General features: G+C 46.1%; 2 protein-coding genes across 3 annotated transcripts in view; both read right to left on the bottom strand.

Annotated features, from left to right (window-relative positions):
* hao1 (hydroxyacid oxidase (glycolate oxidase) 1) overlaps positions 1–10,136 on the bottom strand; it is a 44,654-nt gene extending 34,518 nt beyond the window's left edge. Inside the window, exon 1 of the mRNA XM_060831165.1 lies at positions 10,000–10,136. Within this exon, the coding sequence (XP_060687148.1) occupies positions 10,000–10,136 (137 nt within the window). The remainder of the gene's footprint in view (positions 1–9,999) is intronic.
* Positions 10,137–15,427: 5,291 nt separating this feature from the next.
* Positions 15,428–25,796, bottom strand: part of tmx4 (thioredoxin-related transmembrane protein 4) — a 57,959-nt gene continuing 47,590 nt past the window's right edge. The window contains exon 8 of one of the 2 annotated variants that reach the window (XM_060831824.1): positions 15,428–18,771. In XM_060831824.1, the coding sequence (XP_060687807.1) occupies positions 18,551–18,771 (221 nt within the window). In that variant the 3' untranslated portion in view covers positions 15,428–18,550. The remainder of the gene's footprint in view (positions 18,772–25,796) is intronic. The other variant, XM_060831825.1, reaches the window with a different exon arrangement.

Here is a 25,796-nt window from a genome sequence, read left to right on the forward strand (position 1 = left end):
CTTCAAAAAATTCAAGTTTGTGAGACATGACTTCCCACACACAAAGCCATGTTGACTATCCCTAATTAGTCCTTGCCTTTCCAAATACATGTACATCCTGTCCCTCAGGATTCCCTCCAAAAACTTGCCCACCACCGAGGTCAGGCTCACTGGGCTTTAGTTCCCTGGTTTGTCCTTACACCCTTCTTAAACAGTGGCACACGGTGGCTGAACCAGCCTCTCAGAGGCAATCACAGTAGGGAGTAAATGCTTGCCTTTCCAGTGTAGCCCAGATGCTGCCAATGAACACTGGCTGAAAAAAAAACTAATGGGAAGCACCCAAGAATTGGAAGGATGCCATTTTTCCTTAGAAATTTCTGAGAATTAGTTTTGTTGTCACATGAGTACAGTGAAAAGTTTACAAGTTGCTACCAATGGCGCCATCTTAGGTACAAAGGTACCTGGGTACAGATTCTTAGGGAAAAATAAATAGAAAAATAAAGGAGTAAAAAGTTCAGAATAACTTCAGCAGTGGAGTGGAGTATCCCTGTACCTCCAGCAGCTACTGAGCATTCTACTGGGCCTGGTTTTCCATAGCAACCACCAACCTGTCCATGGAGCAGGACAGACACATAAATATTGGAACACAGTACTGATCCTCCAATCTTCAATCCATTTCCTCAGCATCTCTGGTAAACCTGCCTGAGGTTCCTGTGACTGTCTGTGCATTTTCAGAAAGACACAGGGTCATTGTCTACTTTGAGGTGAGCAGATGATGCTCCAGCCACCACCCCATTTTTAATTTTTTGTAATTATCTCTCTGCCTCAATTAATCAGATTATAAGTCATCCCTTCACCTGCTATTCAGCTGTTGACACTTTACTCACACAGTCTGACACTCTTGATCACCTGCAGAGACCTATTATTCGGCCTATTGACACTTTTGTATGATCTTCTGATCTCTCTGCCTATAAATTCTACATGCTTTTCTTCTTTTTAACCTGACAAAGGGGCAGCACTCTGTAAGCTTGTGATTTCAAATAAACCTGTTGGACTACAGAACGTAGAACATCACAGTTCAGTATAGGCCCTTTGGCCTTCGATGTTGCACCGCCCTGTGAAATCAATCTAAAGCCCATCTAACCTGCGCTATTCCATTTTCATCCATATGTCTATCCAATGACCATTTAAATGCCTTTAAGTTTGGCAAGTCTGCTACTGTTGCAGGCAGGGCGTTCCACACCCTTACTACTCTCTGAGTAAAGAACATACCTCTGAAATCTGTCCTATATCTATCACCCCTCAATATAAAGCTATGTGTCCTCTTGTTAGCCATCACCAAAAAAGGCCCTCACTGTCCACCCTATCTAATCCTCTAATCATCTTGTATGTCTCTATTAAGTCACTTCTTAACCCCCTTCCCTCTAATGAAAACAGTCTCACATCCCTCAGTCTTTCCTCATAAGACCTTCCCTCCATTCCAGGCAACATCCTGGTAAATCTCCTCTGCACCCTTCCCAATGCTTCCACATCCTTCCTATAATGCAGCGACCAGAACTATACACAATACTGCAAGTGCGGCCGCACCAGAGTTTTGTACAGCTGTAGCAAGATCTCATGGCTCTGAAGCTCAACCCTTTCATCAATAATTGCTAACACAATTACGCCTTCTTAACAACCCTATCAACCTTGGTGGCAACTTTCAGGGATCTATGTACCTGGATGCCAAAATCTCTCTGCTCTTCCACACTACCAAGAATGTTACCATTAGCCCAATACTCTGTATAACCCGGTGTCGTGTGACTTCTGACATTGTCCACCCCAGTCCAACACTGGCACCTCAACATCAGAATGCCAGCAACCTGGGGTGTTTTCTCCTTGACCAGCTGTGGAGATGTGAATGTGACGTGTTCACCAGAATGTGTTCCTCCTCTGGAAGTGAATGACAGATGGTTGGAACCGGACCCACCAGACGTCTCAAAATGGATTGTCTCTGCTTCCAAAACCAATTGTTAAGACTGAGTTAGGCTTACCAAGTCAGCCTGCTCACCTGCACCAGGAGAGGTTTGCTCTATTAAAGGGAAAATACAGGTGAGTGTACATTCTGCGCAACCAACATGCTGTCCACCTGAGAGTATTGCAGCCAATTGCCTTAAAATCCTTCAGTTAACCAATATTTAAAGCAGAGACAGATAGGTTCTTGATTTGTCCGGGAGATCAAAGGGTATGGTGAGAAAACAGGAGAATAGGGTTGAGAAAGATATCAATCATGATCGAATGGTGGAGCAGATTCGATGGGCCGAATGGCCTAATTTCTGCTCCTAATAAAGCAACGGCTGCACTGGAGAGAACGATTACTTGCATGAAGATTTTATTTGATGATTGTTGCTAGACCATCTCTCAGCGTATCCTCGGGTAAAAAATGAGGTCTGCAGATGCTGGAGATCACAGTTGAAAATGTGTTGCTGGTTAAAGCACAGCAGGTTAGGCAGCATGCAAGGAATAGGAAATTCGATGTTTGTCCATCTTCCACAACTACACTGGCACCACCCCCCACCTTTTCCTCCGCTACATCGATGACTGTATCAGCACTGCCTCGTGCTCCCACGAGGAGGTTGAACAGTTCATCAACTTTACTAACACCTTCCATCCCGACCTCAAATTCACCTGGACTGTCTCAGACTCCTCCCTCCCCTTCCCAGACCTTTCCATTTCTATCTCAGGAGACCGACTCAACACAGACATCTACTATAAACCGACTGACTCCCACAGCTATCTGGACTACACCTCCTCCCACCCTGCCCCCTGTAAAAACTCCATCCCATATTCCTAATTCCTTCGTCTCCGCCGCATCTGCTCCCAGGAGGACCAGTTCCAACACCGCACAGCCCAGGTGGCCTCCTTCTTCAAGGACCGCAGATTCCCCCCAAACGTGATCGACGACGCCCTCCACCGCATCTCCTCCACTTCCCGCTCCTCCACCCTTGAGCCCCGCTCCTCCAACCGCCACCAAGACAGAACCCCACTGGTTCTCACCTACCACCCCACCAACCTCCGTATACAACGTATCATCCGCCGTCATTTCCGTCACCTCCAAACGGACCCCACCACCAGGGATATATTTCCCTCCCCTCCCCTATCAGCGTTCCGCAAAGACCACTCCCTTCGTGACTCCCTCGTCAGGTCCACACCCCCCACCAACCCAACCTCCACTCCCGGCACCTTCCCCTGCAACCGCAGGAAATGTAAAACTTGCGCCCACACCTCCTCCCTCACTTCCCTCCAAGGCCCCAAGGGATCCTTCCATATCCGCCACAAGTTCACCTGTACCTCCACACACATCATCTATTGCATCCGCTGCACCCGATGTGGCCTCCTCTATATTGGGGAGACGGGCCGCTTACTTGCGGAACGCTTCAGGGAACACCTCTGGGACGCCCTGACCAACCAACCCAACCACCCCGTGGCTCAACACTTTAACTCTCCCTCCCACTCCACCGAGGACATGCAGGTCCTTGGACTCCTCCACCGGCAGAACATAACAACATGACGGCTGGAGGAGGAGCGCCTCATCTTCCACCTAGGAACCCTCCAACCACAAGGGATGAACTCAGATTTCTCCAGTTTCCTCATTTCCCCTCCCCCCACCTTGTCTCAGTCGGTTCCCTCAACTCAGCACCGCCTTCCTAACCTGCAATCTTCTTCCTGACCTCTCCGCCCCCACCCCACTCCGGCCTATCACCCTCACCTTGACCTCCTTCCACCTATCATATCTCCATCGCCCCTCCCCCAAGTCCCTCCTCCCTACCTTTTATCTTAGCCTGCTTGGCTACTCTCTCTCATTCCTGATGAAGGGCTTATGCCCGAAACGTCGAATTTCCTATTCCTTGGATGCTGCCTGACCTGCTGTGATTTAACCAGCAACACATTTTCAACTCAGCATATCCTGTTTACAATTCCTTAATAAAAATAACATTACAATATTGGAATTGAAGAGAAAATCGTTTCAGTCCAAAGAGGCGTGGCTACAAACGATAGCTTCTGATCTCCTATCCTAGTGGAGATGGGTCCATGTATTTGGGTCAGTGAGCAGGCAAGGGAAGCCTATTTAATTATACTTTTGTTTTGGACTGTGTTACGTCCCCAATTGGTGAAGTGTATGGAAGCAAAGGGAGCTGCAAGTATCCCTGATAATAACTGCCTCATAGGTAGATGGATATAATTAAATATGCCAAGTCTCAGGTCTGGAGCTACATTTTGGAAAGGCAAATCAGGGCAGGATTTATACACTTAATGGTAAGGTGCTGGGGAGTGTTGCTGAACAAAGAGACCTTGGAGTGCAGGTTCATAGCTCCTTGAAAGTGGAGTTGCAGGTAGATAGGATAGTGAAGAAGGCATTTGGTATGCTTTCCTTTATTGGTCAGAGCACTGAGTTTAGGAGTTGTACAGGTCATTGGCAGAATTTTGCGTGCAATTCTGGTCTCCTTCCTATTGGAAAGATGTTGTGAAACTTGAAAGGGTTCAGAAAAGATTTACAAGGATGTTGCTAGGGTTGGACAATTTGAGCTACAGGGAGAGGCTGAACAGGCTGGGGCTGTTTCCCCTGGAGTGTCAGAGGCTGAGGGGTGACCTTATAGAGGTTTATAAAATCTTGAGGGGTATGGATAGCATAAATAAACAAAGTCTTTTCCCACGGTTAATGAAGTCCAGAACTAGAGCACATGGGTGAGAAGGGAAAGATTTAAAAGGGACTGAAGGGGCAACATTTTCACTCAGAGGGTGGTACTTGTTTGGAATGAGCTGCCAGAGGGTGGAGGCTGGTACAATTACAACATTTAAAGGGAATCTGGATAGTTACCTGTATAGGAAGGGTTGAGTGGGATACGGGCCAAGTGCTGGAAAATGGGGCTAGATATCTGAGAGGCATAGAGTCACAGAGACGTACAGCATGGAAACAGACCCTTCAGTCCAACTCGTCTATGGTCCAAGAGCAAGAGGGAACATGACTTGGATAGCATCTTTTCAGGCAGCACGAATACAAAGGGTCAAATGGCCTCCTTCCGTGGGCATTTCTATGGTGATGCCTTTGAGGAACTATCTCATTGTTACAGTGGGACTATTAAAAACACTGAAGGCTGGCAATATAGTTTGATATTTGGTTGAGCAATGAGTTCAAGAGAACTATTAATTTTGACATTAAGTTATAGTTCCTTCAAATGTGGCATTTTGCCTGGGTCAGAAGGGAGACTCCATTTTGGTCTATAAGCCCACATTGTTAGGCTGTCATATGCTGTTAGATCGATGTCTTCATTGTTCTTCACAAGGGAGTAGTGCAGGCTGGAACAAGCAGTGTTTATCTAGGAGGGAGATTGTGTAACATTTCAGGTCAATAGCCTCGTCAAAAGTACTGAACAGTTCTTGCTAGCCCCCAACTTCAACATGTAGTCCATCATCAGAAAGGGCAGTCCCACCACCTACTGCTCCATCTCCTCCATGTGCAATCCTCTTCAGATAGCACTATTCCACTTCATACATCAATGCTACCATAACAGTTCAGCCTCTGTAGGCTATACCAAAGCGATCATCCTAACCGCGTCAGGCACCCAGAGCATTGTTTTAAGAGACTAGTCGCATGCCTGGTCATTATCCCAGTGATTATGCAGAGCTGCTGGGGAAACAGAAAAGTGTAACTGACCATTGATTAGAGAGGTTAAAGAATACTTACTACCCACACCTCCACCTCGTGGGCGGCACGGTGGCACAGTGGTTAGCACTGCTGCCTCACGGCACCAGAGACCCGGGTTCAATTCCCGCCTCAGGTGACTGACTGTGTGGAGTTTGCACGTTCTCCCCGTGTCTGTGTGGGTTTCCTCCGGGTGCTCCGGTTTCCTCCCACAGTCCAAAGATGTGCGGGTCAGGTGAATTGGCCGTGCTAAATTGCCTGTAGTGTTAGGTAAGGGGTAAATGTATGGGTGGGTTGCGCTTCGGCGGGTCAGTGTGGACTTGTTGGGCCGAAGGGCCCGTTTCCACACTGTAAGTAATCTAATCTTCTTGTCTTTAAATCACCACCAAATTTCAAACAGACCATTGTTCACAGCAAACTGCCCAGTCTTCAGGACAACATCGATCATGACACTGTCACAGCAGACTTTGCAAGACCTGTCAGAGTGTCGACACGGAGACCACCATTATACATGGGCACACCACCCACCATGTACGTGGCAGGTACTCATGTGACTCGGCTAACATTGTCTATCTCATACGCTGCAGGCAAGGATACCCTCAGACATGGTATATTGGTGAGACTGAGCAGAGGCTACGACAACGGATGAATGGACACCACACAACAATCACCAGGCAGGAGTGTTCCCTCCCAGTCGGGGAACAATTCAGTTGTCCAGAGCATTCAACTTCAGACCTTCGGGTGACCATCCTCCAAGACAGATTTAGGGACAGGCGACAACGCAAGAGGCTGATAGCAAAGTTTGGTACCCATGGGGATGGCCTCAACCAGGGTTCATGTCACACTACATGTGACCCCACTGCACTACACAGTCACACACGCACACAGATCCACTCTCAAAAACAAGCTGTCTCTCATACACTCACACATACACCTCCCACACTCACACCCACACCCACACCCTCTCATAGACTTATACCCCATTTGACACACACACACACACACACACACACACACACACACACACACACACACAGCCATACACACACCTACAGCCATACACACACCCACACTGCCATACACACACCCACATGCACACACTCACTCAGTTGCCCCTGCATACACACATGGAAAAGTTTGTGGGGTGAATGTGTACTTGCAGAATTATATTTTAGTTTGCTCAAAAACTGCATAAATCCCTGTACGATTCCATAAATCCCACCATAGAAATAGAATCAGTTTGACCTAACAATCAGACACAGACAGACTTTAACCTCACACCTTCAATCTGAGCATTATCTGAGCTGAGATGGCATCTATTGTTAAATATATCTTGAAAATGTAATTTTAAAATAGTTCTGGGATTTACATGTAGTTCTCCAATCTAGGAGGAAAGGAAAATGAAGAGAAAATTCAGAGACAGTAACAGCCAGGAGACAGACACTGAAGCTTTGAACTCTGTGGAGACCCCAATAACTTCTGATGCTACTGAAGAAACCAAAACCTAGAAATCTGGATCACTGTGGGAGCCAGACACACCCACTAGAGCTGTTATAATAAAAACCTAAGGCTTCCCAAACTGTTTACGCAAGTCTTCATTAGCCAGCTCAGCATCTCTGCCTTACAACCTTTCTTCACAAAAGCAAACAGGACAAAATAACCTCTGAAGGTGACAGCATCATCATGATGCAATGGAATGTCTCCTCATCAAGAAATGTAGTTGGTTGCTTTTATGGGACTCTGATAGTTTCAGAAGAGCAGACAACAACCTTTGGTTACAAGGGAAATCAATCACTGAGGCAATTCTCAAAACCCTCTCGTCCTGACCAATAGCACCCACTAGGAATATGTATAGTTAGAGACCTTGGTATTAGTGGCCCTAGAGTATGGGTCATTGTTAAAATTAGATGAGGTTCCCTACAGTGTAGAAACAGGCCATTTAGCACAACCAATCCACACCAACCCTTCAAAGCGTAACCCACCCAGACCCATACCCTTACATTTACCACTGACTAATGGACCTAACCTACATATCCCTGAACATGATGGGCAATTTAGCATGGCTATTTTACCTGACCTGCGCATCTTTGGATTGTGGGAGGAAACCCACACAGACACAGTTAGAACATCAAAATCCACACAGACAGTCACCCAAGGGTGGAATTGAACCCGGGTCCCTGACGCTGTGAGGTAGCAGTGCTAACCACTAAGCCACCGTACTGCCCCAAATGCTGAACAATGCACTAGGAGATATGGGAAATGACTCTGCACCACCCTGGAAAGAGCTCACAGCAGAGAAGTTAAGGAATAAAAGTGTTGGAGATACTCAGCAGCTCCGGCAGCATGTGTGGAGAGAAAAACAGAAATCTGAACAAGGGTCATTACCAGATTCGAAACATTGACTCTGCTTCTCTCTAGATACACTTGCTGAGCTTCTCTGACATTTTCCATCTTTATTTCGGATTTCCATTGTCCACAGAATTTTGTTCGTGAAACAGAATTCTGTCCTAGCCCTGCTCCCATGTAGCTCTGGTCAAACATCAAAGCAAACTGAAGGGACAACACCACATCCTTCAGATAGTCACTTCACAGCACTCTGTCTGGAGTTAGACACAGTTCTTAGGGCTATAGGGATCAAAGGCTGCGCAGAGAACATGGGAACCAAGTTCAATGATCAGCTGTGATCATTCTGAAAGGTGGAGCAAGCTCAATAGGCAGAATTCCTGCTTGTATTTCCGATGTTTCTGCATTTATAAGTTCTGGAGAAGTGTCAAACTGGACTTGAAACGTTAACTCTGTTTCTCCCTCCACAGATGCTGCCAGAGTTTCTCCAACAATCTCTGTGTTGGTTAAATGATCTTTCGACATGTCAATACAATGCCAGCTCCACTGTCAGTGTTATCATCTTCGTGCCACTCTGTGAGTTGTTTGAAAGATTCACACCAGCACAGCACGAAATTCCCTTTCAGGGAGAAGGGTATGGAGCACTTTAGATTTTCTGGAAAACCAGGTGGGGGCTGGACCACAGAAGTTGCTGGATGAGAGTGGTACACTGTTTATAGAAAACACACCAGTTTCATCATAGCAAGCCCCTCCAAACACAGCGTAATGATGACCTAATGAACCACCTTTATGACACTGGTCAAGGGATAGATATCGACTGAGGAAACCTTCTCTGCTCTTTGAAATAATCGACTGGGAGTCTTCCCCTGAGTGGGCAGGGTCACAGGGGCATCTGGCATCTCTTCCAAATGGCAGCATCAGTGACAGTGCAGCACTCCCTCTGCACTGCACCAGGCTGCCCATTCCTTGTCAGCTCAAAGTCTCTGGAATGGTTCTCGACCTGCAACTCTCTGAGGCAACAGCAAACTGGACTAGATCGGTTCCAAAGGCTGTCGACAACTTAATAAAGTCCGAGGGGAGAACGTTCAAGCAGTTGGGGGAGGGGATAGCTGGCAAGAAAGCACGAGGGTAGAAAGACAACCATCAGAGACAAGGTCAAGAGCACAAGCAGTAGTACCGAGCAATATTGTGGGAATGCTGTTTCAGCCATCAACACTCTCAGGAGCAACGCCAATGAAACAACATTTATTTGAAGTTTGAGTTAGCATGAGCAAAGGAGCAGGAAGCAAAATTACTTTAACAATATTTTGGAAAAGCTGGATTGAGAGCAGAACCCTGAGAGGAGCAGCCATTGGGCTCCAGTTGTGTCAGCATTTCAGAGTTTTAATTTCCTCTTCCTTCCTCACTGTGCTTGTACTTTATTCACAATTGCAGGATCGACTAAATTTACTTTTATTGTCCTGAGCAAAATGTTCATTTGTCTCCCGTTGTTGGATGCTTGAAAAGGGCCAAAGTCAGCCAGCAAACGGAGTAAGACCCTTCAGTACCTGACTTGTAATTCCTGCTAAACTATTGGACAAAGTGGTTAGCAATGCACAAATTGGAGACAATTGCAACCAAACCATTTTAATGTCTGCATATGAAATTATTCCAGCCAGTATCTTACCAAGGCATCAAACTTCAATGAAACATGTAACAGGTAGCACCAAAGTTGAAGTTCAGAACAATAATTGTCACGGAGCACCCATTGCTGTGTAAAAACTGTGATTTCTAACCAACCCATAAAATATCAAGAGAAGCTACAAATCAGTGTGTATGTTTACGTGTCCAAACAGACAGACTCAAAATGCAAATTGTTTTATCCATTCAATATTTCCTGATGTTTACTTTTTTTAAGAAAATTGCCTTAGGTTTAACAGAATAACTTTATTTTCCGAAATGCTAACATTGGCAAAATCATTCCAGATGATCAAGAACGTCTAAAAAAAAAATACCTTGAGAAAGCAGCCACGTTGTCCCTTAATGTCTGTTGTTCATCTGCTCCTGAACGGTAATAATCATATACTGCTTTCGGAAGAATCTCCTTTGCATGTTGCTCGAAATCATTAATGCACACTGGTTTGCTCAGCATTCTTCTCAGCTGGGTTTGTGGTACAGGCAAATACAGTCTGCCTGGACACGACAATACACTGCACTCTGTCCTCCTACATAGTTAACGTTTAACTCTCAGGTTGACAGCGGAGTCATTGCTTATTGACATGCCAATGCAAAAGAGAAGCAAGCATATGTTCACCAACAGTTGCAAAAACTCATGTAGACACATTCTGAGTAGGTAGTCCATTCAAGAGGCCCATGCACTGGCCTCTGTTAGGTTTAAGACACTGTTGATTGCAAAGACAAGAGGAAATTGATTGTACAGGTCTGTGATCAACAATTAGTGGGCGGCACGGCGGCCCAGTGGTTAGCACTGCTGCGTCACAGCGCCAGAGACCCGGGTTCAATTCCCGCCTCAGGCAACTGACTGTGTGGAGTTTGCACATTCTCCCCTTGTCTGCGTGGGTTTCCTCCGGGTGCTCCGGTTTCCTCCCACAGTCCAAAGATGTGCAGGTCAGGTGAATTGGCCATGCTAAATTGCCCGTAGTGTTAGGTAAGGGATAAGTGTATGGGTGGGTGGCGGGTCGGTGTGGACTTGTTGGGCTGAAGGGCCTGTTTCTACACTGTAAGTAATCTAATCCTGGGGTTGCCATTGACCAGAAACCTAACTGGACTAACCACTACCTGTGGCTACAAGAACAAGTCAGAGGGACCACGACCATTTACACTACGTTTTAATGCCGTGGAGCAGGGAAGCCAATGTGCTGTAGCCAATTTTGCATACACACTAGGTGGAAAGGCAAGTTGGGAGAGAGCCACAAACAGTTTAGACAGAGATTGGTTAAGTAAGGGGGATAAGGTTGGCAAAGGACATATAATGTGAGAAAATGTGAAGTCGTTCATTTTGGAAGGGAGAATAAAGGGGCATAAATGTAGCGCCCAGAAAATATTGATTAAAATAGAGTGACCAAAGAAAATCTTCCCATCTTTTCATAAGTCAGAAGTCACACAACACCAGGTTATAATCCAACAGGTTCATTCGAAAACACATGTTTTCAGAGGAACACCGATGAACGAGCAGCACTCCAAAAGCATCTGATTTCAAATAACCTGTTGAACTATGACCTGGTGTTGTGTGACTTCTGACCTTGCCCACCCCAGTCCAACACCAGCTCCTCCACATCACATCTTCTCATAGTCAAGTGAAAGTCACCCATGGTGATCAATTTAGATTTGAATCTGCAATAGTAATAGATGGAGATATAATTTGAAAAGTGTCCTGTGTAGGAGGGACTACACACGAATGTAAGCCCACATCCACCAGCCAGAATACCAACTTGACTCAAAGTGAAACAGATTTCAACTTTGAACAAAATACATCTTTTCTAAATCTATTGAGATGGACATCACTCCATTGTGTCTACAACAGATAAAACAAGATATAAGAAAGTTAAAGGTATTGGGAGATATTCAATTCCAGTTCTCTTCAGATAATTAAAGGATTTTCTTCACTAAATGCATTCCAAGGTTCTAGGTGGGAAACGAGTTGAACAGGCATTTAATTTTTTTATGGACTCATCAGATTCAATGGCGTTTCTTGTGAAGAAAAATGTAAACAATGATGAAGAATGTACTTTCCTTGACAGCTTACTTCATCTCTCACAAAGCTTAACGCAATGAAGCTCAAACAAAAATTGCTGGAAAAGCTCATCAAGTTGGGCTGTGGAGAGAAATCAGAGTTAATATTTTGGGTCAAGTTACCCTTCCTCAGAAACATAAAGGACTTTTTTTCATTAATTCACACGCTAGGTCGGCATATATTGCCCATCCCTAATTGTCCAGAGGGAAGTTAAAAGTCAACCACATTGTGGTGGGTCTGGAGTCACATGTAGGCTAGACTGGGTAAGGATGGCAGTCTCCTTCTCTCAAGAACATTAGTGGTCCAGGTGGGTTTGTAAAACAATTGACAACGGTTTCATAATGATCATTGAACACTTCGTCCCAGACTTGTATTGATAACAAATTGTATCATCTGCTATGGCAAAATAAAAACCGAGGTCCCAAGAATTACCTGGGTGTCTGAAGTACCTTTCTCTGGATATCCCAGAGCACTTTATAAACAATAAAAAAGATTGTGAAATGCAATTGATGCTGTGATGAAGACAATTCACCCACAACAAATTCCTACAATGACCAGCTAATCCGTTACTGCAAAGTGATTGAGGGATAAACATCGACCTTGGCAACAGAAAAGACTCCCGTAAACTTATTCAAATACTGCCAAGGGGGGACTTTTGCAGCCACTGAGAGAAACGTGGTTAAAGAATTCACCTCAAAGACAAAGGTTTTTGGGGAGCAGAAATTGCCATCACAATGCTGGGGTGGCACGGTGGCTCAGTGGTTAGCACTGCTGTCTCACAGCGCCAGGGACCCGGGTTTGATTCCAGCCTCGGGCAACTGTCTGTGTGGAGCTCGCACATTCTCTCCGTGTCTGTTGGGGTTCCCTCCGGGTGCTCTGGTTTCTTCCCACAGTCCAAAGATGTGCAGGTTAGGTGAATTGGCCTTGCTAAACTTGCCAGCATCCTCTCCAAGAAACCAACTGCTATACAGTCAGTTTAAAGTCTGGTGTGAGTGTTAGCAGAGGGGCAGGTAACTGGGAGAGTGGGTAGGTGGGTGCAGTCTTGCAGAGTGACTGGGATACCAGTTCTGGAGTTATTCAAGAGTTGGACTAAGTGCTTTTAGTCTAGAATTCATCATAGAATCCCTACAACATGGAAGCTAGGCCATTCAGCCCATTGAGTCCACACCAACCCTTCGAGGAACATCCCACCTGGACCCACCCCATTCCTGTAACCCTGCTTTTCCCATAACTAATCCACCTAGCCTGCACAACCCTGGACACTATGGAGCAATTTAGCATGGCCAAATCACCTAACCTGTACATTGGGGTGGCTCAGTGGTTAGCACTGCTGCCCAGGTTCGATTCTAGCCTCGGGTGACTGTCTGTGTGGGGTTTGCACATTCTCCCCGCGTCTGCGTGGGTTTCCTCCGGGTGCTTTGGTTTCCTCACAAATTCCAAAGAGGTGCAGGTCAGGTGAATTGGCTATGCTAAGTTGTCCATAGTTGTAAGGTGCATTAGTCAGAGGGAAAATGTGTCTGGGTGGGTTACTCTTCAGAGGGTCAGTGTGAACTTGTAGGGCCAATTTCCACACTGTAGGTAATCTAATCTGTGGACTGTGGGAGGAAACCGGAGCACCCAGAGGAAACCCACGCAGACACGGGGAGAATGTGTAAACTCCACAGTTGCCTGAGGATGGAATCGAACCCGCGCCTCTGGCGCTGTGAGGCAGCAGTGCTAACCACTGAGCCACCATGCTGCCCCAACTCCTGGATCGGCATTCAAGTTAAGTGCATCAGAACTGTCCAGATGGGTGCATGTTGGAACAGCTTGGGTCAGTGCACTGAAGGGTTCTTGTGGTGTAGTGGTAGTGTTGCTATCTCTGATCCAAGAGGCATGGGTTCAAATCCCATCTGCTCCAGGATTAGAAAACATCTGGCCAAGTGCACTGCTACTTCTGGAGCACGGATTTTCAGTATTAATTATCCATTTCTAGTTTTGAGGGGGCAGGTGATGTTCAGAAATGCCTGCATTTGCAAATTCCCCTCCGAACCAGGCACCATCCTGATTTAGGGGAGAAAGTGAGGTCTACAAATGCTGGAGATCAGAGCTGGAAATGTGTTGCTGGAAAAGCGCAGGTCAGGCAGCATCCAAAGAACAGGAAATTCGACTTTTCGGGTATAAGCCCTTCTTCAGAGATAAGGAAAGTGTGTCCAGCAGGCTAAGATAAAAGGTAGGGAGGAGGGACTTGGGGAGGGGCGATGGAGATGTGATAGGTGGAAGGAGGTCAAGGTGAGGGTGATAGGCCGGAGTGGGGTGGGGGCGGAGAGGTCAGGAAGAAGATTGCAGATTTCTCAAACTCAGCTCCGCCTTCCTAACCTGCAATCTTCTTCCTGACCTCTCCGCCCCCATCCCACTCCGGCCTAACACCTTCACCTTGACCTCCTTCCACCTATCACATCTCCATCGCCCTTCCCCCATGTCCCTCCCCCCTACCTTTTATCTTAGCCTTTCCTCATTCCTGAAGAAGGGCTTATGCTTGAAACGTCGAATTTCCTGTTCCTTGGATGCCGCCTGACCTGCTGCGCTTTTCCAGCAACACATTTTCAGCACCATCCTGATTTAGAACTATATCACCGTTGTTTTTCACCATTGCTGGATGAAGATTCTGGACTCCCCTCCCCACAGCCCTGTCAATGTACTATCCCCATTACACTGCAGCGGTTCTAGAAGGTGGCTCTCCACCATCTTGCCCAAGTCAACCAGAGATATTTATGGCCAATACGAGACTCCCCAAGCAGGTGTTCTCCTCCCAGCTCCAAAATGGCAGGTCAGGTCCAGGTGGGACAGGGGACGCGCTTCAGGCATACCCACAAGGCCTCACCGGGGAAGTGCAGCATTCCCACAGACACCCGGGAATCACTGGCCCGACACCATCCAAAATGGAGGAGCAGTATCTAGGAAGGTGTTGTGTACCTCGAGACTTGATGTGGGGGGAAAAGGAGAAGCCGGGGGGGGGGGGTGGAAATAGGGAAAGGAGCTGCCACACCAATGCCTCACCCACCCCTTCCCATGACCACCTTCTGTCCCAAGTGTAACACGGCTGCGGTAGCTGCATTGGTCCTATGGACTCACCCTGAAAGTGGCACATAGTTATCCCCATCTGCAATGGACCACCAATGATGACAATCCATTACAACATGACGATTCAAAGGTTTTATGCAGCACTTTTTGAGGGGTAAGGAGGCAGAGTAGTCTAGAGGAGGATATCGCAGGGCCTAAGGCCTCTCACAACTCTGGGCATGACCACCAAGAGGGAACAAGTTAACAACGAGATCAGGATGTGCAGATGTGAGAGGCTGGAAGGGAGTACAGAGATCAAGAGGGCTGAGGCTCTGGAAAGCAGACGAAATATTGTGGCAGAAAGATTGTCACACTGACAGCGAGACAATGCCAATCTGCAAGTACAGGAGTAAGGTGGTGGGGAGGGGAGTGGAGAGTGCAGTGTGGTGCGAGTTAAGAGGTAGATGGGTTCACTCAGGGTATAACCTGGAACACCAGCCAAGCTGCACAGGGATGCTCATGTCTGGAGAGCAAAAATCACGGCCGAGGGCTTCCACAGCCGATGAGCCGAGATAGGGTGAAGCCGGCTGACTTGGACAATCCACTTCATCCTCATGCATTGTACACACAAATCAAGCTGGACAAAAAAGGTACAAAAGGCATGCATTTATTGCATCTTCTGTTAACAAACTGACACATCTATAAAGACTCGCGTTGTAAAAATTGCATGGTCGCTCTCCCCCAACAAAACTGGACACAACTCATCACGCCACATCCCTCCTGCCTTCTCATGAGTGTAGCTATTGAGTGAACCTAAAACTCGAGTGAAAGATGCCTGTGCAATTTAACATCGTGGTGCACACCATGTCCGTCTCGCCCGACACTGCAACCTTCTGAAGCAGCGAGCTGCTCTGAGCTTCAAGTAACTCCTTGGATTAACACTGCACAGTGCAAAGAAAGGGAATCTTACAAAAGCCTTTCAGAACAAACCACCGGTTTCATAGGCAAGTGTTGCAGCCGAGAATCTCAAACTAAAAACGTAACGTGACACACGGGTGTAGACAGACATAAGGGTGGCAAAGTAGTGAGCACTGCTGTCTCACAGCGCCAGGGACCCAGGTTCAACTCCCGCCTCCGGTGACTGTCTGTGCGGAGCTTGCACATTCTCCCCAGTGTCTGCATGGGAGTACTCCGGATTCTTCCCACAGCCCAAAGCTGTGCAGGTTAGAGTGGATCGAGCGTGCTAAATTGCCAATATTGTTCAGGGGATGTGTGGGTTAGGTGCACTAGCCAGGGGAACGTAGACGGAAAAGATAGGGGAATGGGTCCGGGTGGGATATTCTTCGGAGGATCGGTGTGGACTTGTTGGACCAAATGTTTCCACACGGTAAGAATTCAATGAAGTTCTCGCATGCCTCACACTAAATTGTAAACAAGACCGGCCAAACTACGGGCAAAGCAATAAATACAAAATTAGGCAGGTACTTCTGCATTCAACTTACATACAAAGTAGAGAGATCCACCTTCAACATCATTCACATAAAATACAAAAGGTAAATTTTAAAATACAATCTTCCATACCCCCGCAGTTATACAAATCCAAAAAAAAATATTCTTTACAAAAATAGTGAAAAATTCTGCACTGCAGGCCCGAATTTTTCATCAGGGGATACTGAACGGTTATGTACAAATGGCAGAACCTCTGTTAAATCTAACAGAAATGCATGTATCATTGTGGCCATGCAATTGTCAATATATTGCTCAGAGTATCAAAATAAAAGTCAACTGTTTCAAAACAGTAGTGCCAATATAATCCCCCAAAACACTGTACAGTTATAAATCTGTCCCCTACCCAACTGACAATCTTTTCAACTTTTCCCAAATCGTCCTGGAAAACTTAATTTTGCAGTGTATTGCTGTATTTTAAAAGACATCTCGATAAACGTTGCTGAAATCAAAAGCCCGGTGTCCATTTCTGTGGAGAGTCAGATCCCTCGAGTATAAAAGGAAGCCATTTGTGTTTAACCCAGGTTGGAGCTGGGGTGCGAGGGCCCTGTGTGAGTCAAATCCAGCCGTCCCATAACATTATACCAGCAGACAAAACATGTGCAGGTTTACAAAGGATGGTGGGTTAAGGGGGTTGTGATTCATTGGCATAATTCCAGAAAGAGGCTTTTCCCCAAGAACGCACAAGATTTGGACAGTAATCCACGCGTTTTGATCAGCGGCCATGTTATGGTAAGGAGAGCACAACAGTGTTCCAAGCCACTTTCTCTCCTGCTATTCGAAGGCGAGGCATTAACCCTTACGTTAAAAGACAGAAGTCACATGACACTAGGTTGTAGTCCAACATCAGTCAACGCGAAGCTGAAAGAGATCAGCAGGCCAGACAGGATCACAGGAGCAGGAAAACCAAACGAGTCCTGACAAAAGGGTTTTGGTCTGAAAGACTGACCCCCCGTATGACCTGCTGTGCTTTTCCAGCTTCACATTACTGACTCGGATCTCCAGCATCTGCAGTCCTCACTGTGTCTTCCAGTCCAATGTGTTTATTTGAAATCACAAGCTTTCGGAACGTGCAGCAGGAGAGGGAGCAGCGCTCTGTAAACTTGTGATTTCAAATAACCCTGTTGGAGCGTAACCTGATGGCAACTGACTTCTGACTGTGTAAACCCCATTCCAACACCGGCACCGACAAACCATGTTCACAGAGTAAGAGGGAACAAGTGATTAGGTGCATGTGTTTGGTGGTGGGAGGAGGGGGGGGGTGGTGGTGGCAGGTCACTCAGTACAACTCCATCCAAGTGTTCACTCGGCACGGTAGATAGCGATTTTGACCTTTCCACTTGCATAAATATCAAAACCAGCACCAAGACACAGACAGACAACTCCTGCCCTCCTTCAGTGCGGGCACACTCACTCCCCCTCAGGACACTTTTGAGGCCATCTTGGAAAACGTCTGCCAACCGCCTCGATAGTAAATCCCACTGTTTGAATCCGATGCAGCAAGTGTTTGATACCGTGCTCCTGAATGGAGTATATAGCTGGAAATGGCAAGTTAAAACATGCCAACCTTTATCTGAAGGTAGAACTCCGATTCAAAACATGAGGGAGGGAGGGTGAGCGAGAGAGCGAGAGAGGGAGCGAGAAAGAGAAAGGGAGCGAGAAAGAGAAAGGGAGCGAGAAAGAGAAAGGGAGCGAGAAAGAGAAAGGGAGCGAGAAAGAGAGCGAGAAAGAGAAAGGGAGCGAGAGAGCGAGAGAGAGCGAGCAGGACAGAGAGGGAGTGAGTGGGAGGGAGTGAGTGGGAGGAAGTGAGAGGGGGAAGTGGGGGGAGAGAGAAAGAGAGAGCGCGCGCGCGCAACCAGGGCACTACCCCTTTTGGCCAAGGTTCTAGTATGAAGTTAGCAGGCGGCATTATTTGCTTTAGAGATAACCTCTGCTCACAGAAACTGATTTAGCAACTGAGTGGAGCACCGCTGCCTTGTTTTCATACAAAGTACAAAATGTGAAAACATTCATTAACCTACAAAAAGCACTGTCTTTTTTTTTGGAAAAAAGGTTACAGGCAGAGCCTGCACATTATATTCAGTTAACAATAGATCAAGATTGTCATAGCCAATAAATCTGTCACAAAGAGGAAAGAAAAGTGAATCCAAACAAACCAAATTTCAAAATCTAAGACAAAACAAAATAGGGACAGAAAGTCCACAGAAGCACAATTCTTTGGTCGGAGTCTGAGCTAGTGACATATGTGCCTGTAAAAGGAGAGCTTAGGAATCTTCCTGGATGATTCGTTTGCGGAGCCCCCCGTCTGTGTCGTTGTCAGACGGCGGCTGATCTTCCTCAAAAGCCGACTCGTCTCCTGAAGGCTTGCCGTCTAGAGGGTTGTCTTCATCCTCAGCTCCTGAGCCGTGCGGTTCCCATTCGGAGGGATCCAGTTCCCTCTTCTCCAGCTCCTCGGAGTCCTTATCTTCCGCTTCCACCATCTCTGCTGATTCAGAAAGCACAGGTAAAGGTCAGTCAAACACACAACGGTCGCTGAACTGACCCCCCCCCCACATCTCCTCCTCGCCCCTCAGCCCCCTCCTCAGTAGGTCACCATTGTCGTCAGAAGTCACACGATATCAGGTTATAGCCCGACAGATTCACTTAAAATCACAAGCTTTAGAAGCACTGCCCCTTCATCAGGTGAAGTGGAGGGAGGGCACAGGCACAGAATATAGTGGAGGAGAGGTGATGGCAAGGTAGAACAAAGAAAATTACAGCACGGAAACAGGCCCTTTGGCCCTCCAAGCCTGTACTGATCCAGATCCTCTGTGGGCAGCACGGTGGCACAGTGGTTAGCACTGCTGCCTCACAGCGCCAGAGACCCGGGTTCAATTCCCACCTCAGGCAACCGACTGTGTGGAGTTTGCACGTTCTCCCCGTGTCTGTGTGGGTTTCCTCCAGGTGCTCCGGTTTCCTCCCACAATCCAATGATGTGCGGGTCAGGTGAATTGGCCATGCTAAAATGCCTGTAGTGTTGGGTGAAGGGGTATGGGTCTGGATGGGTTGCGCTTCGGCAGGTCGGTGTGGACTTGTTGGGCCAAAGGGCCTGTTTCCACACTAAATAATCTAATCTAATCTCTATTTAAACCTGACATCGATTTTCTAAGGATCTGTATCCCTTTCCTCCATGCCCATTCATGTATCTATCGAGATACATCTTAAATGATGCTCTCGTGCCTATCCCTACCACCTCTGCTGGCGTGTTCCAGGCACCCACCACCCTCTGCGTAAAGAACTTTCAACGCATATCTCCCTTAAACGTTTCCCTTCCCATTGTGAACCCGTGACCCCTAGCAATCGAGGCCTCTACTCTGGGAAAATGTTTCTTGCCATCCACCCTGTCGACACCTCTCATGATTTTGTAGGTCTCAGTCAGGTACCCCCCCACCCCACCCCACACAACCTTTGTCTTTCCAATGAAAATAATCCTAATCTACTCAACCTCTCTTCATAGTGAGCGCCCTCCATACCAGGCAACATCCTGGTTAACTTCCCTCTGCCCCCTCTCCAAAGCATCCACATGATTCCAGGTATTTAAGTAATGTCAACAGATACATACAAAAACCGAAAGTAGACTGTCACAGGCTGAACCACAAGACTTCGTAGGTAATCAAGAGTGCTAACAGATTACTGGGCGACCGCTGCATCTGCAGGTCCGGTTACTGTGGTTTCAGATACCCACGGTTTACCCAACCATAGTACATTTGTAAATCCCAGAACCAGGGACCACCGGGCAGGTACCTTTCCCATTTAAATGAATAGGTTCATGTCTTTCCGCGGTTTCAGGCTTCCCTGGTACACCTTGGAACCTACCCCCCCATGGGAACGGCGGGGGGACAACTGTAATAGAAACGGTGAGAGTACATTATTGCTGGCTGAATAACCAGTACAAGAGCTGATTAATTACAGGCAGAGAAATAATGACAAATAACTGAAAATAAGATGGGGCTAGAGACGAACTAACTGGCTGGAATAACATGACTGGTATCAGAGTCGCATGATAAGGGTCTAACCAAAGTAGCAAATAATCCAAAACTGTGCAAACTAATTCAGGCAGAGAGTTAATCACAAGTGATCACGGTAATGGGGTCATTTGATTACCTGTAAGACCCCCACCATGCGACAGATACCCAACATGTTATCCCAGCCAATCGGTTGTTTCGAGCACCATCTTATTTTCGATAGCTGCTAATTATCTCTCTGCCTTAATTAATCGGTTCATAGCTCATCCCTTCACTAGTGTCGACACTTCACTCTCACTAGTTGTACTTAGCTGTTGATACTCTTAACCATCTGGACCTATCTTGCCATTGCCTCTCCACCTATATACACTGTGCCTGTGCACCTCCCTCCACTTCACCTGAAGAGGCAATGCTCCTAAAGCTTGTGACTTTAAATAAACCTGTTGGACTGTAACCTGGTGTCGTGTGACTTTTGACTTTGTCTGCCCCAGTCCAACACCGGCACCTCCACTGCAAAGCAGTGACCAATCGCCAAATCACTGTTTACTCCTGTGAACAACAGTTCAAGGAGCATACAGCGAGAGAAAGCTCTTTACTGGAAGCAACAGTCTTTGTCTGCCGATGGACAAAGGATTCAACTCATGCGGGCACAGACATGCACTGTATTAGTCCAGAGTGCAGGACACCACCACTTCTGGAGAGCAACATTAGCAACATCCTGTTCCAGCTTCTGGTAACAGCAGGGACAGTTAGCAAGGGCAGACAGATGTTTGCTGACTCGAAGAACACACGTCTGGACATAGACAACACAGATCAAAATCATATAATCGCGCTCTTCACAAGGAAAAAGTCCATTGGTCATTCCCATCCCCCCATCACTGGGGCAGCCGGACGAATATTAAAACTAGCCCCGACAATTCAAAGAGAACAAGTCAGTAAAATCAGTAAGATGATGTGAAACTTGAAAGGGTTCAGAAAAGATTTCCAAGGATATTGCCAGGGTTGGAGGATTTGAGCTATAGGGAGAGGCTGAACAGGCTGGGGCTGTTTTCCCTGGAGTGTTGGAAGCTGAGGGGCTTGGATAGGGTAAATAGGCAAAGTCTGGGGTGGGGGAGTCCAGAACTAGAGGGCATAGGTTTAGGGCGAGAAGGGAAAGATATAAAAGAGACCTAAGGGGCAACCTTTTCACACAGAGCGAGGTACGTGGATGGAACGAGCTGCCAGAGGAAGTGGTGGAGGTTGGTTGCAATTACAGTATTTAAAAGGGATCTGGATGGGTAGATGAATAGGAAGGATTTGGAGGGATATGGGCCAAATGCTGGCAAATGTGACTAGATTAATTTAGGATATCTGGTCAGCGTGGATGAGTTGGACCGAAGGGATGTGTTTCCGTGCTGTACATCTCTATGACTCTGGATGTAGGTTTGCTCGCTGAGCTGGAAGGTTCATTTTCAGACGTTTCGTCACCATATTAGGTAACATCATCAGTGAGCCTCCGGATGAAGCACTGGTGGCATGGTCCACTTTCTATTTATGTGTTTAGGTTTCCTTGGGTTGGTGATGTCATTTCTTGTGGTGACGTCATTTCCTGGGGTAATGCCATTTCCTGTTCTTTTTTTCGGGGGTAGTAAATGGGATTCAAGTAAATGTGTTTGTTGATAGAGCTCCGGTTGGAATGCCATGCTTCTCGGAATTCTCATGCATGTCTCTGTTTGGCTTGTCCTTGTCCAAATAGAAAGTAGGGCATACCACCATCCGGAAGCTCCCTGATGATGTCACCTAGTATGGTGACGAAACGTCTGGAAATGAACCTTCCAGCTCAACGAGCAATCCTACATCGAGGACCTCAACCGGAGCTAAAAATCTTCTCAAAATGCGCTAATCTCAATGACTCTAACTACATCATTACAACAACACTGCCTCTGATCCACACAACAATCCAAGCAGATGACCTTAAACAATTATCATCTGGGCTTTCTGGCGTCTATGAATCAGTACACTTGGAGTGTTTTCATTAGAGGAAGTTATGATATTTTCTGTAAGGTATCACCACCTCAGATATTCCTGTCACGAGGGACAGAGAGAGAGATACAATGAGGGCGAAAGGGAAAGTGGGTCTGAGGCTGAATATTTTTGGTGGTACAAACTGGAAGGGCCTCTTTTGCAGTGCAGTTTTCAGTGATGCTGTGAACTGATGAGGTCATCTTCTGAGTGCATTGTGGCAAGTTCTGCTGGAGAAGTTCTGGGCCCTTATACTCATGTATGCTTCTGACTGGCAAAGCCTCAACGGGACAAAGGGCCTGCCTCTGTGCCATAGGCCTCTATACCCACCCCTCTCCTCAAAACACAAACAACACCATGACCGCTCAGGGCAGAGAGAGATCAGTTCTTCATCAGCGATCAAGGGTTACAGGGGCAAGGCAGGAGAATGAGCAACATATCGGCCACAACTGAATGGCGGGAGGACTCGATGGGCCAAATGGCCTAATTCTGCTCCTTTACCTTAAGGCCCTATGCTCTTAAGAAGGAGGATAATACCCATGGCACAATTAAAATCTAACAAACTGCTTCTTAAAAAAAGCAATTAGAATTTTTTTTAGAACAATCCTTTCGTTTTAAAAAAGTTTCCTGATTTTTCTCTGAAAACAAGGTACAATCACAGGCAATAAACAACTGACCTGACTGACCACCCTCCCCATGGTACAGACTTTCCCACAAAATACAAAGAAGAGAAAGAAAAATAAAATTACAAACAACCCTAATAAATATAAACCTATGGTTACAAAGTTTTAGATGTGCACTATACCTTTAACAGAGAGTGAAAGCTGGCGAGGACTTAACAAGCATAGAGTGAACAATTGTAAAATGTAACATTTGGCTGTGGAACAATTAGCTGAGCTGTTGTTATGTTACATAACAAATACAAATTTGGCCAGTCAGTTTAAATTATGCCCCAAGATACCAAAAACCAATGGAATTTGAATTTTTCTGTTTTGACGACATCAAACCAATGAGACAATCTGATGTTTTGGGGGTATCAAAATCGGCCATTTTGAACAGTTAGCCAGAGTTGCAAAGAGCAACAACAAACATAGACGGCCTGCGGAATCGCTCTCTGAAAGGTATCTGTTCGTGTGAAATCTGTGCAGCAAAAAGACCAAAGAGAAGACCCAGAAAAACCCACAGAGGAAGATTCAGAGAAGAATCGACACAGCTGACTGGTTTTGAAATTTGAATGTTTTGTAAATTCTAATCAGGAGTTTTTATCATATCAGTATATTGCTGTAGCCTGGGAGATAGATAAATCGTTAAGACAAAGGAGGTTTACAGTGGAGACAGCTGTTGGTTAATGTTCTCTTTTTTTCTTGGAGTTAAAGAATAAAGTGTTAATTTTTTCTCTAATTAGTGGGATTTGACAGTTCTTGGTCACTGATATTTTTACAGATTACGAGGCGAGGTGAGCTGTGTCAGGTTTAGGTTAGCAGAAGAGTTTAACCTTGTGCTGTGGCACTAGTTTAAAATCAGCAGTAGGGTTTACCCCATGTCGTAACACTAGTTTAAATTAACAGAAGGGTTTACCCAGTGCTGTAACACTGGTTTAAACTAACAGAAGGTTTACCCAGTGTTGTTGTTAATACTAGTTTAAATCAGCAGAAGGGTTTACCCCATGTCGTAACACTAGTTTACATTAACAGAACGGTTTACTGCGTGCTGTAACACTAGATTTTTTTAAAAAAGATTATTACAGTGTGGAACAGGCCCTATGGCCCAACAAGTCACAGAAGGGTTTACTCAGGATCATAACACTAGTTTAAAATCAGCAGAAGGGTTTGTCCTGTGCTGTAACACATTTACAAAGCAAAGAACCATAATAAATTCAACCAGCAGTAAGATAACTGCATTAGCAAAAGAAAAAAGAGAGAGGGAAAGAAAACCAAACAATAGTCACAGCAGAGGACACCTCACTCTGGGACAGTTAAAAAGACAACACCCGTAGCATTTGAAAGAAAAGGGTTCCAGATTTTTGCAAATTTGTCAGAGATGCCAAGTTAGGATAATCTAATCTTCTCTAATTTAAGAAAGTATAACACATCTCTAACCCAGTGTGTATTTGTAGGCAGAGTTAGATATTTGTGGGTGGCACGGTGGCACAGTGGTTAGCACTGCTGCCTCACAGCGCCTGAGACCCGGGTTCAATTCCCGCCTCAGGCGACTGACTGTGTGGAGTTTGCACGTTCTCCCCGTGTCTGCGTGGGTTTCCTCCGGGTGCTCCGGTTTCCTCCCACAATCCAAAGATGTGCGGGTCAGGTGAATTGGCCATGCTAAATTGCCCGTAGTGTTAGGTAAGGGGTAAAATGTAGGGGCATGGGTGGGTTGCGCTTCGGCGGGTCGGTGTGGACTTGTTGGGCCGAAGGGCCTGTTTCCACACTGTAAGTAATCTAATCTAATCTAACATTTCCAATTTAACAAATCAATCTTCTGGCCAATAGGTTAGTGAATGCTTCCTCTATAAAAGACAGGATAGCAAGATGAGGTAAAGAGGGTGACACCCCAAACAAAGCGGTAAGAGCATTAGGAGTAAGATTTTCATCAGATACCTTAGATACGGTGTCAAAGATATCAGTCCAAATATCTACTTGTGCAGGAATTGTGTCGGATAGAACGGGTTCAGATTGGTTTCACAGGTCAACACAATATCGAGGGCCGAAGGGCCTGTACTGCGTTGTGATGTTCTACGTCCTATCTACTTAAAGAAGGACAAAGCCAGAACATGTGCATCTAATTTACTGGGGTTTGTTCACACCGATTATAGGACAGAGACACCTCCTGAAATATTTCTGCAAGTCGAGCTTTAGTGTAGTGGGTGTGGTGTAGAATCTTGTACTAAATAAAACCATGTTTTGCACAGATAGAAAATCTGTGCACGCTTTGTAAAATCTTATCCCATACATCACGCGGCATTACCTCTTCCAAATGTGCCTCCCAGATGGTGTTAATAGAGTCAAGAGAATCTGAACATACTTTATGGATTAGCGACTTTTGAGAAGATTTGTAGCTCGCGCTCATGATAAATGTGTAAGTTAGCTCGCTGAGCTGGAAGGTGTGTTTTCAGACATTTCGTCACCATACTCGGTCACATCAACAGTGAGAGTCTCCGGTGATGATGTGACCACGAATGGTGACAAAACGTCTGAAAACAAACCTTCAAGCTGAGCGAGCTAACTTACATACATACTTTATGGGATGTTTGAATAAATAGCTGAAATAGTCCTCTTTAATGATGAAAGCAGTTCCATAAAGACATCAAAATCAGAATCATTAGGAAGGGCAGTGAAAACCTGAAATGTACTACAGACAAAACAGCAAACTTGGAGGTTTCTAAAGAACTGGCATTTAGGAAGTGAAAACGTTTCACCTATCTATAGAGTCATAGAGATGTACAGCATGGAAACAGACCCTTCGGTCCAACCTGTCCATGCCGACCAGATATCCCAACCCAATCTAG

Source organism: Hemiscyllium ocellatum, chromosome 10 (assembly GCF_020745735.1).
Source record: "Hemiscyllium ocellatum isolate sHemOce1 chromosome 10, sHemOce1.pat.X.cur, whole genome shotgun sequence".
NCBI classification, from domain to species: domain Eukaryota; kingdom Metazoa; phylum Chordata; class Chondrichthyes; order Orectolobiformes; family Hemiscylliidae; genus Hemiscyllium; species Hemiscyllium ocellatum.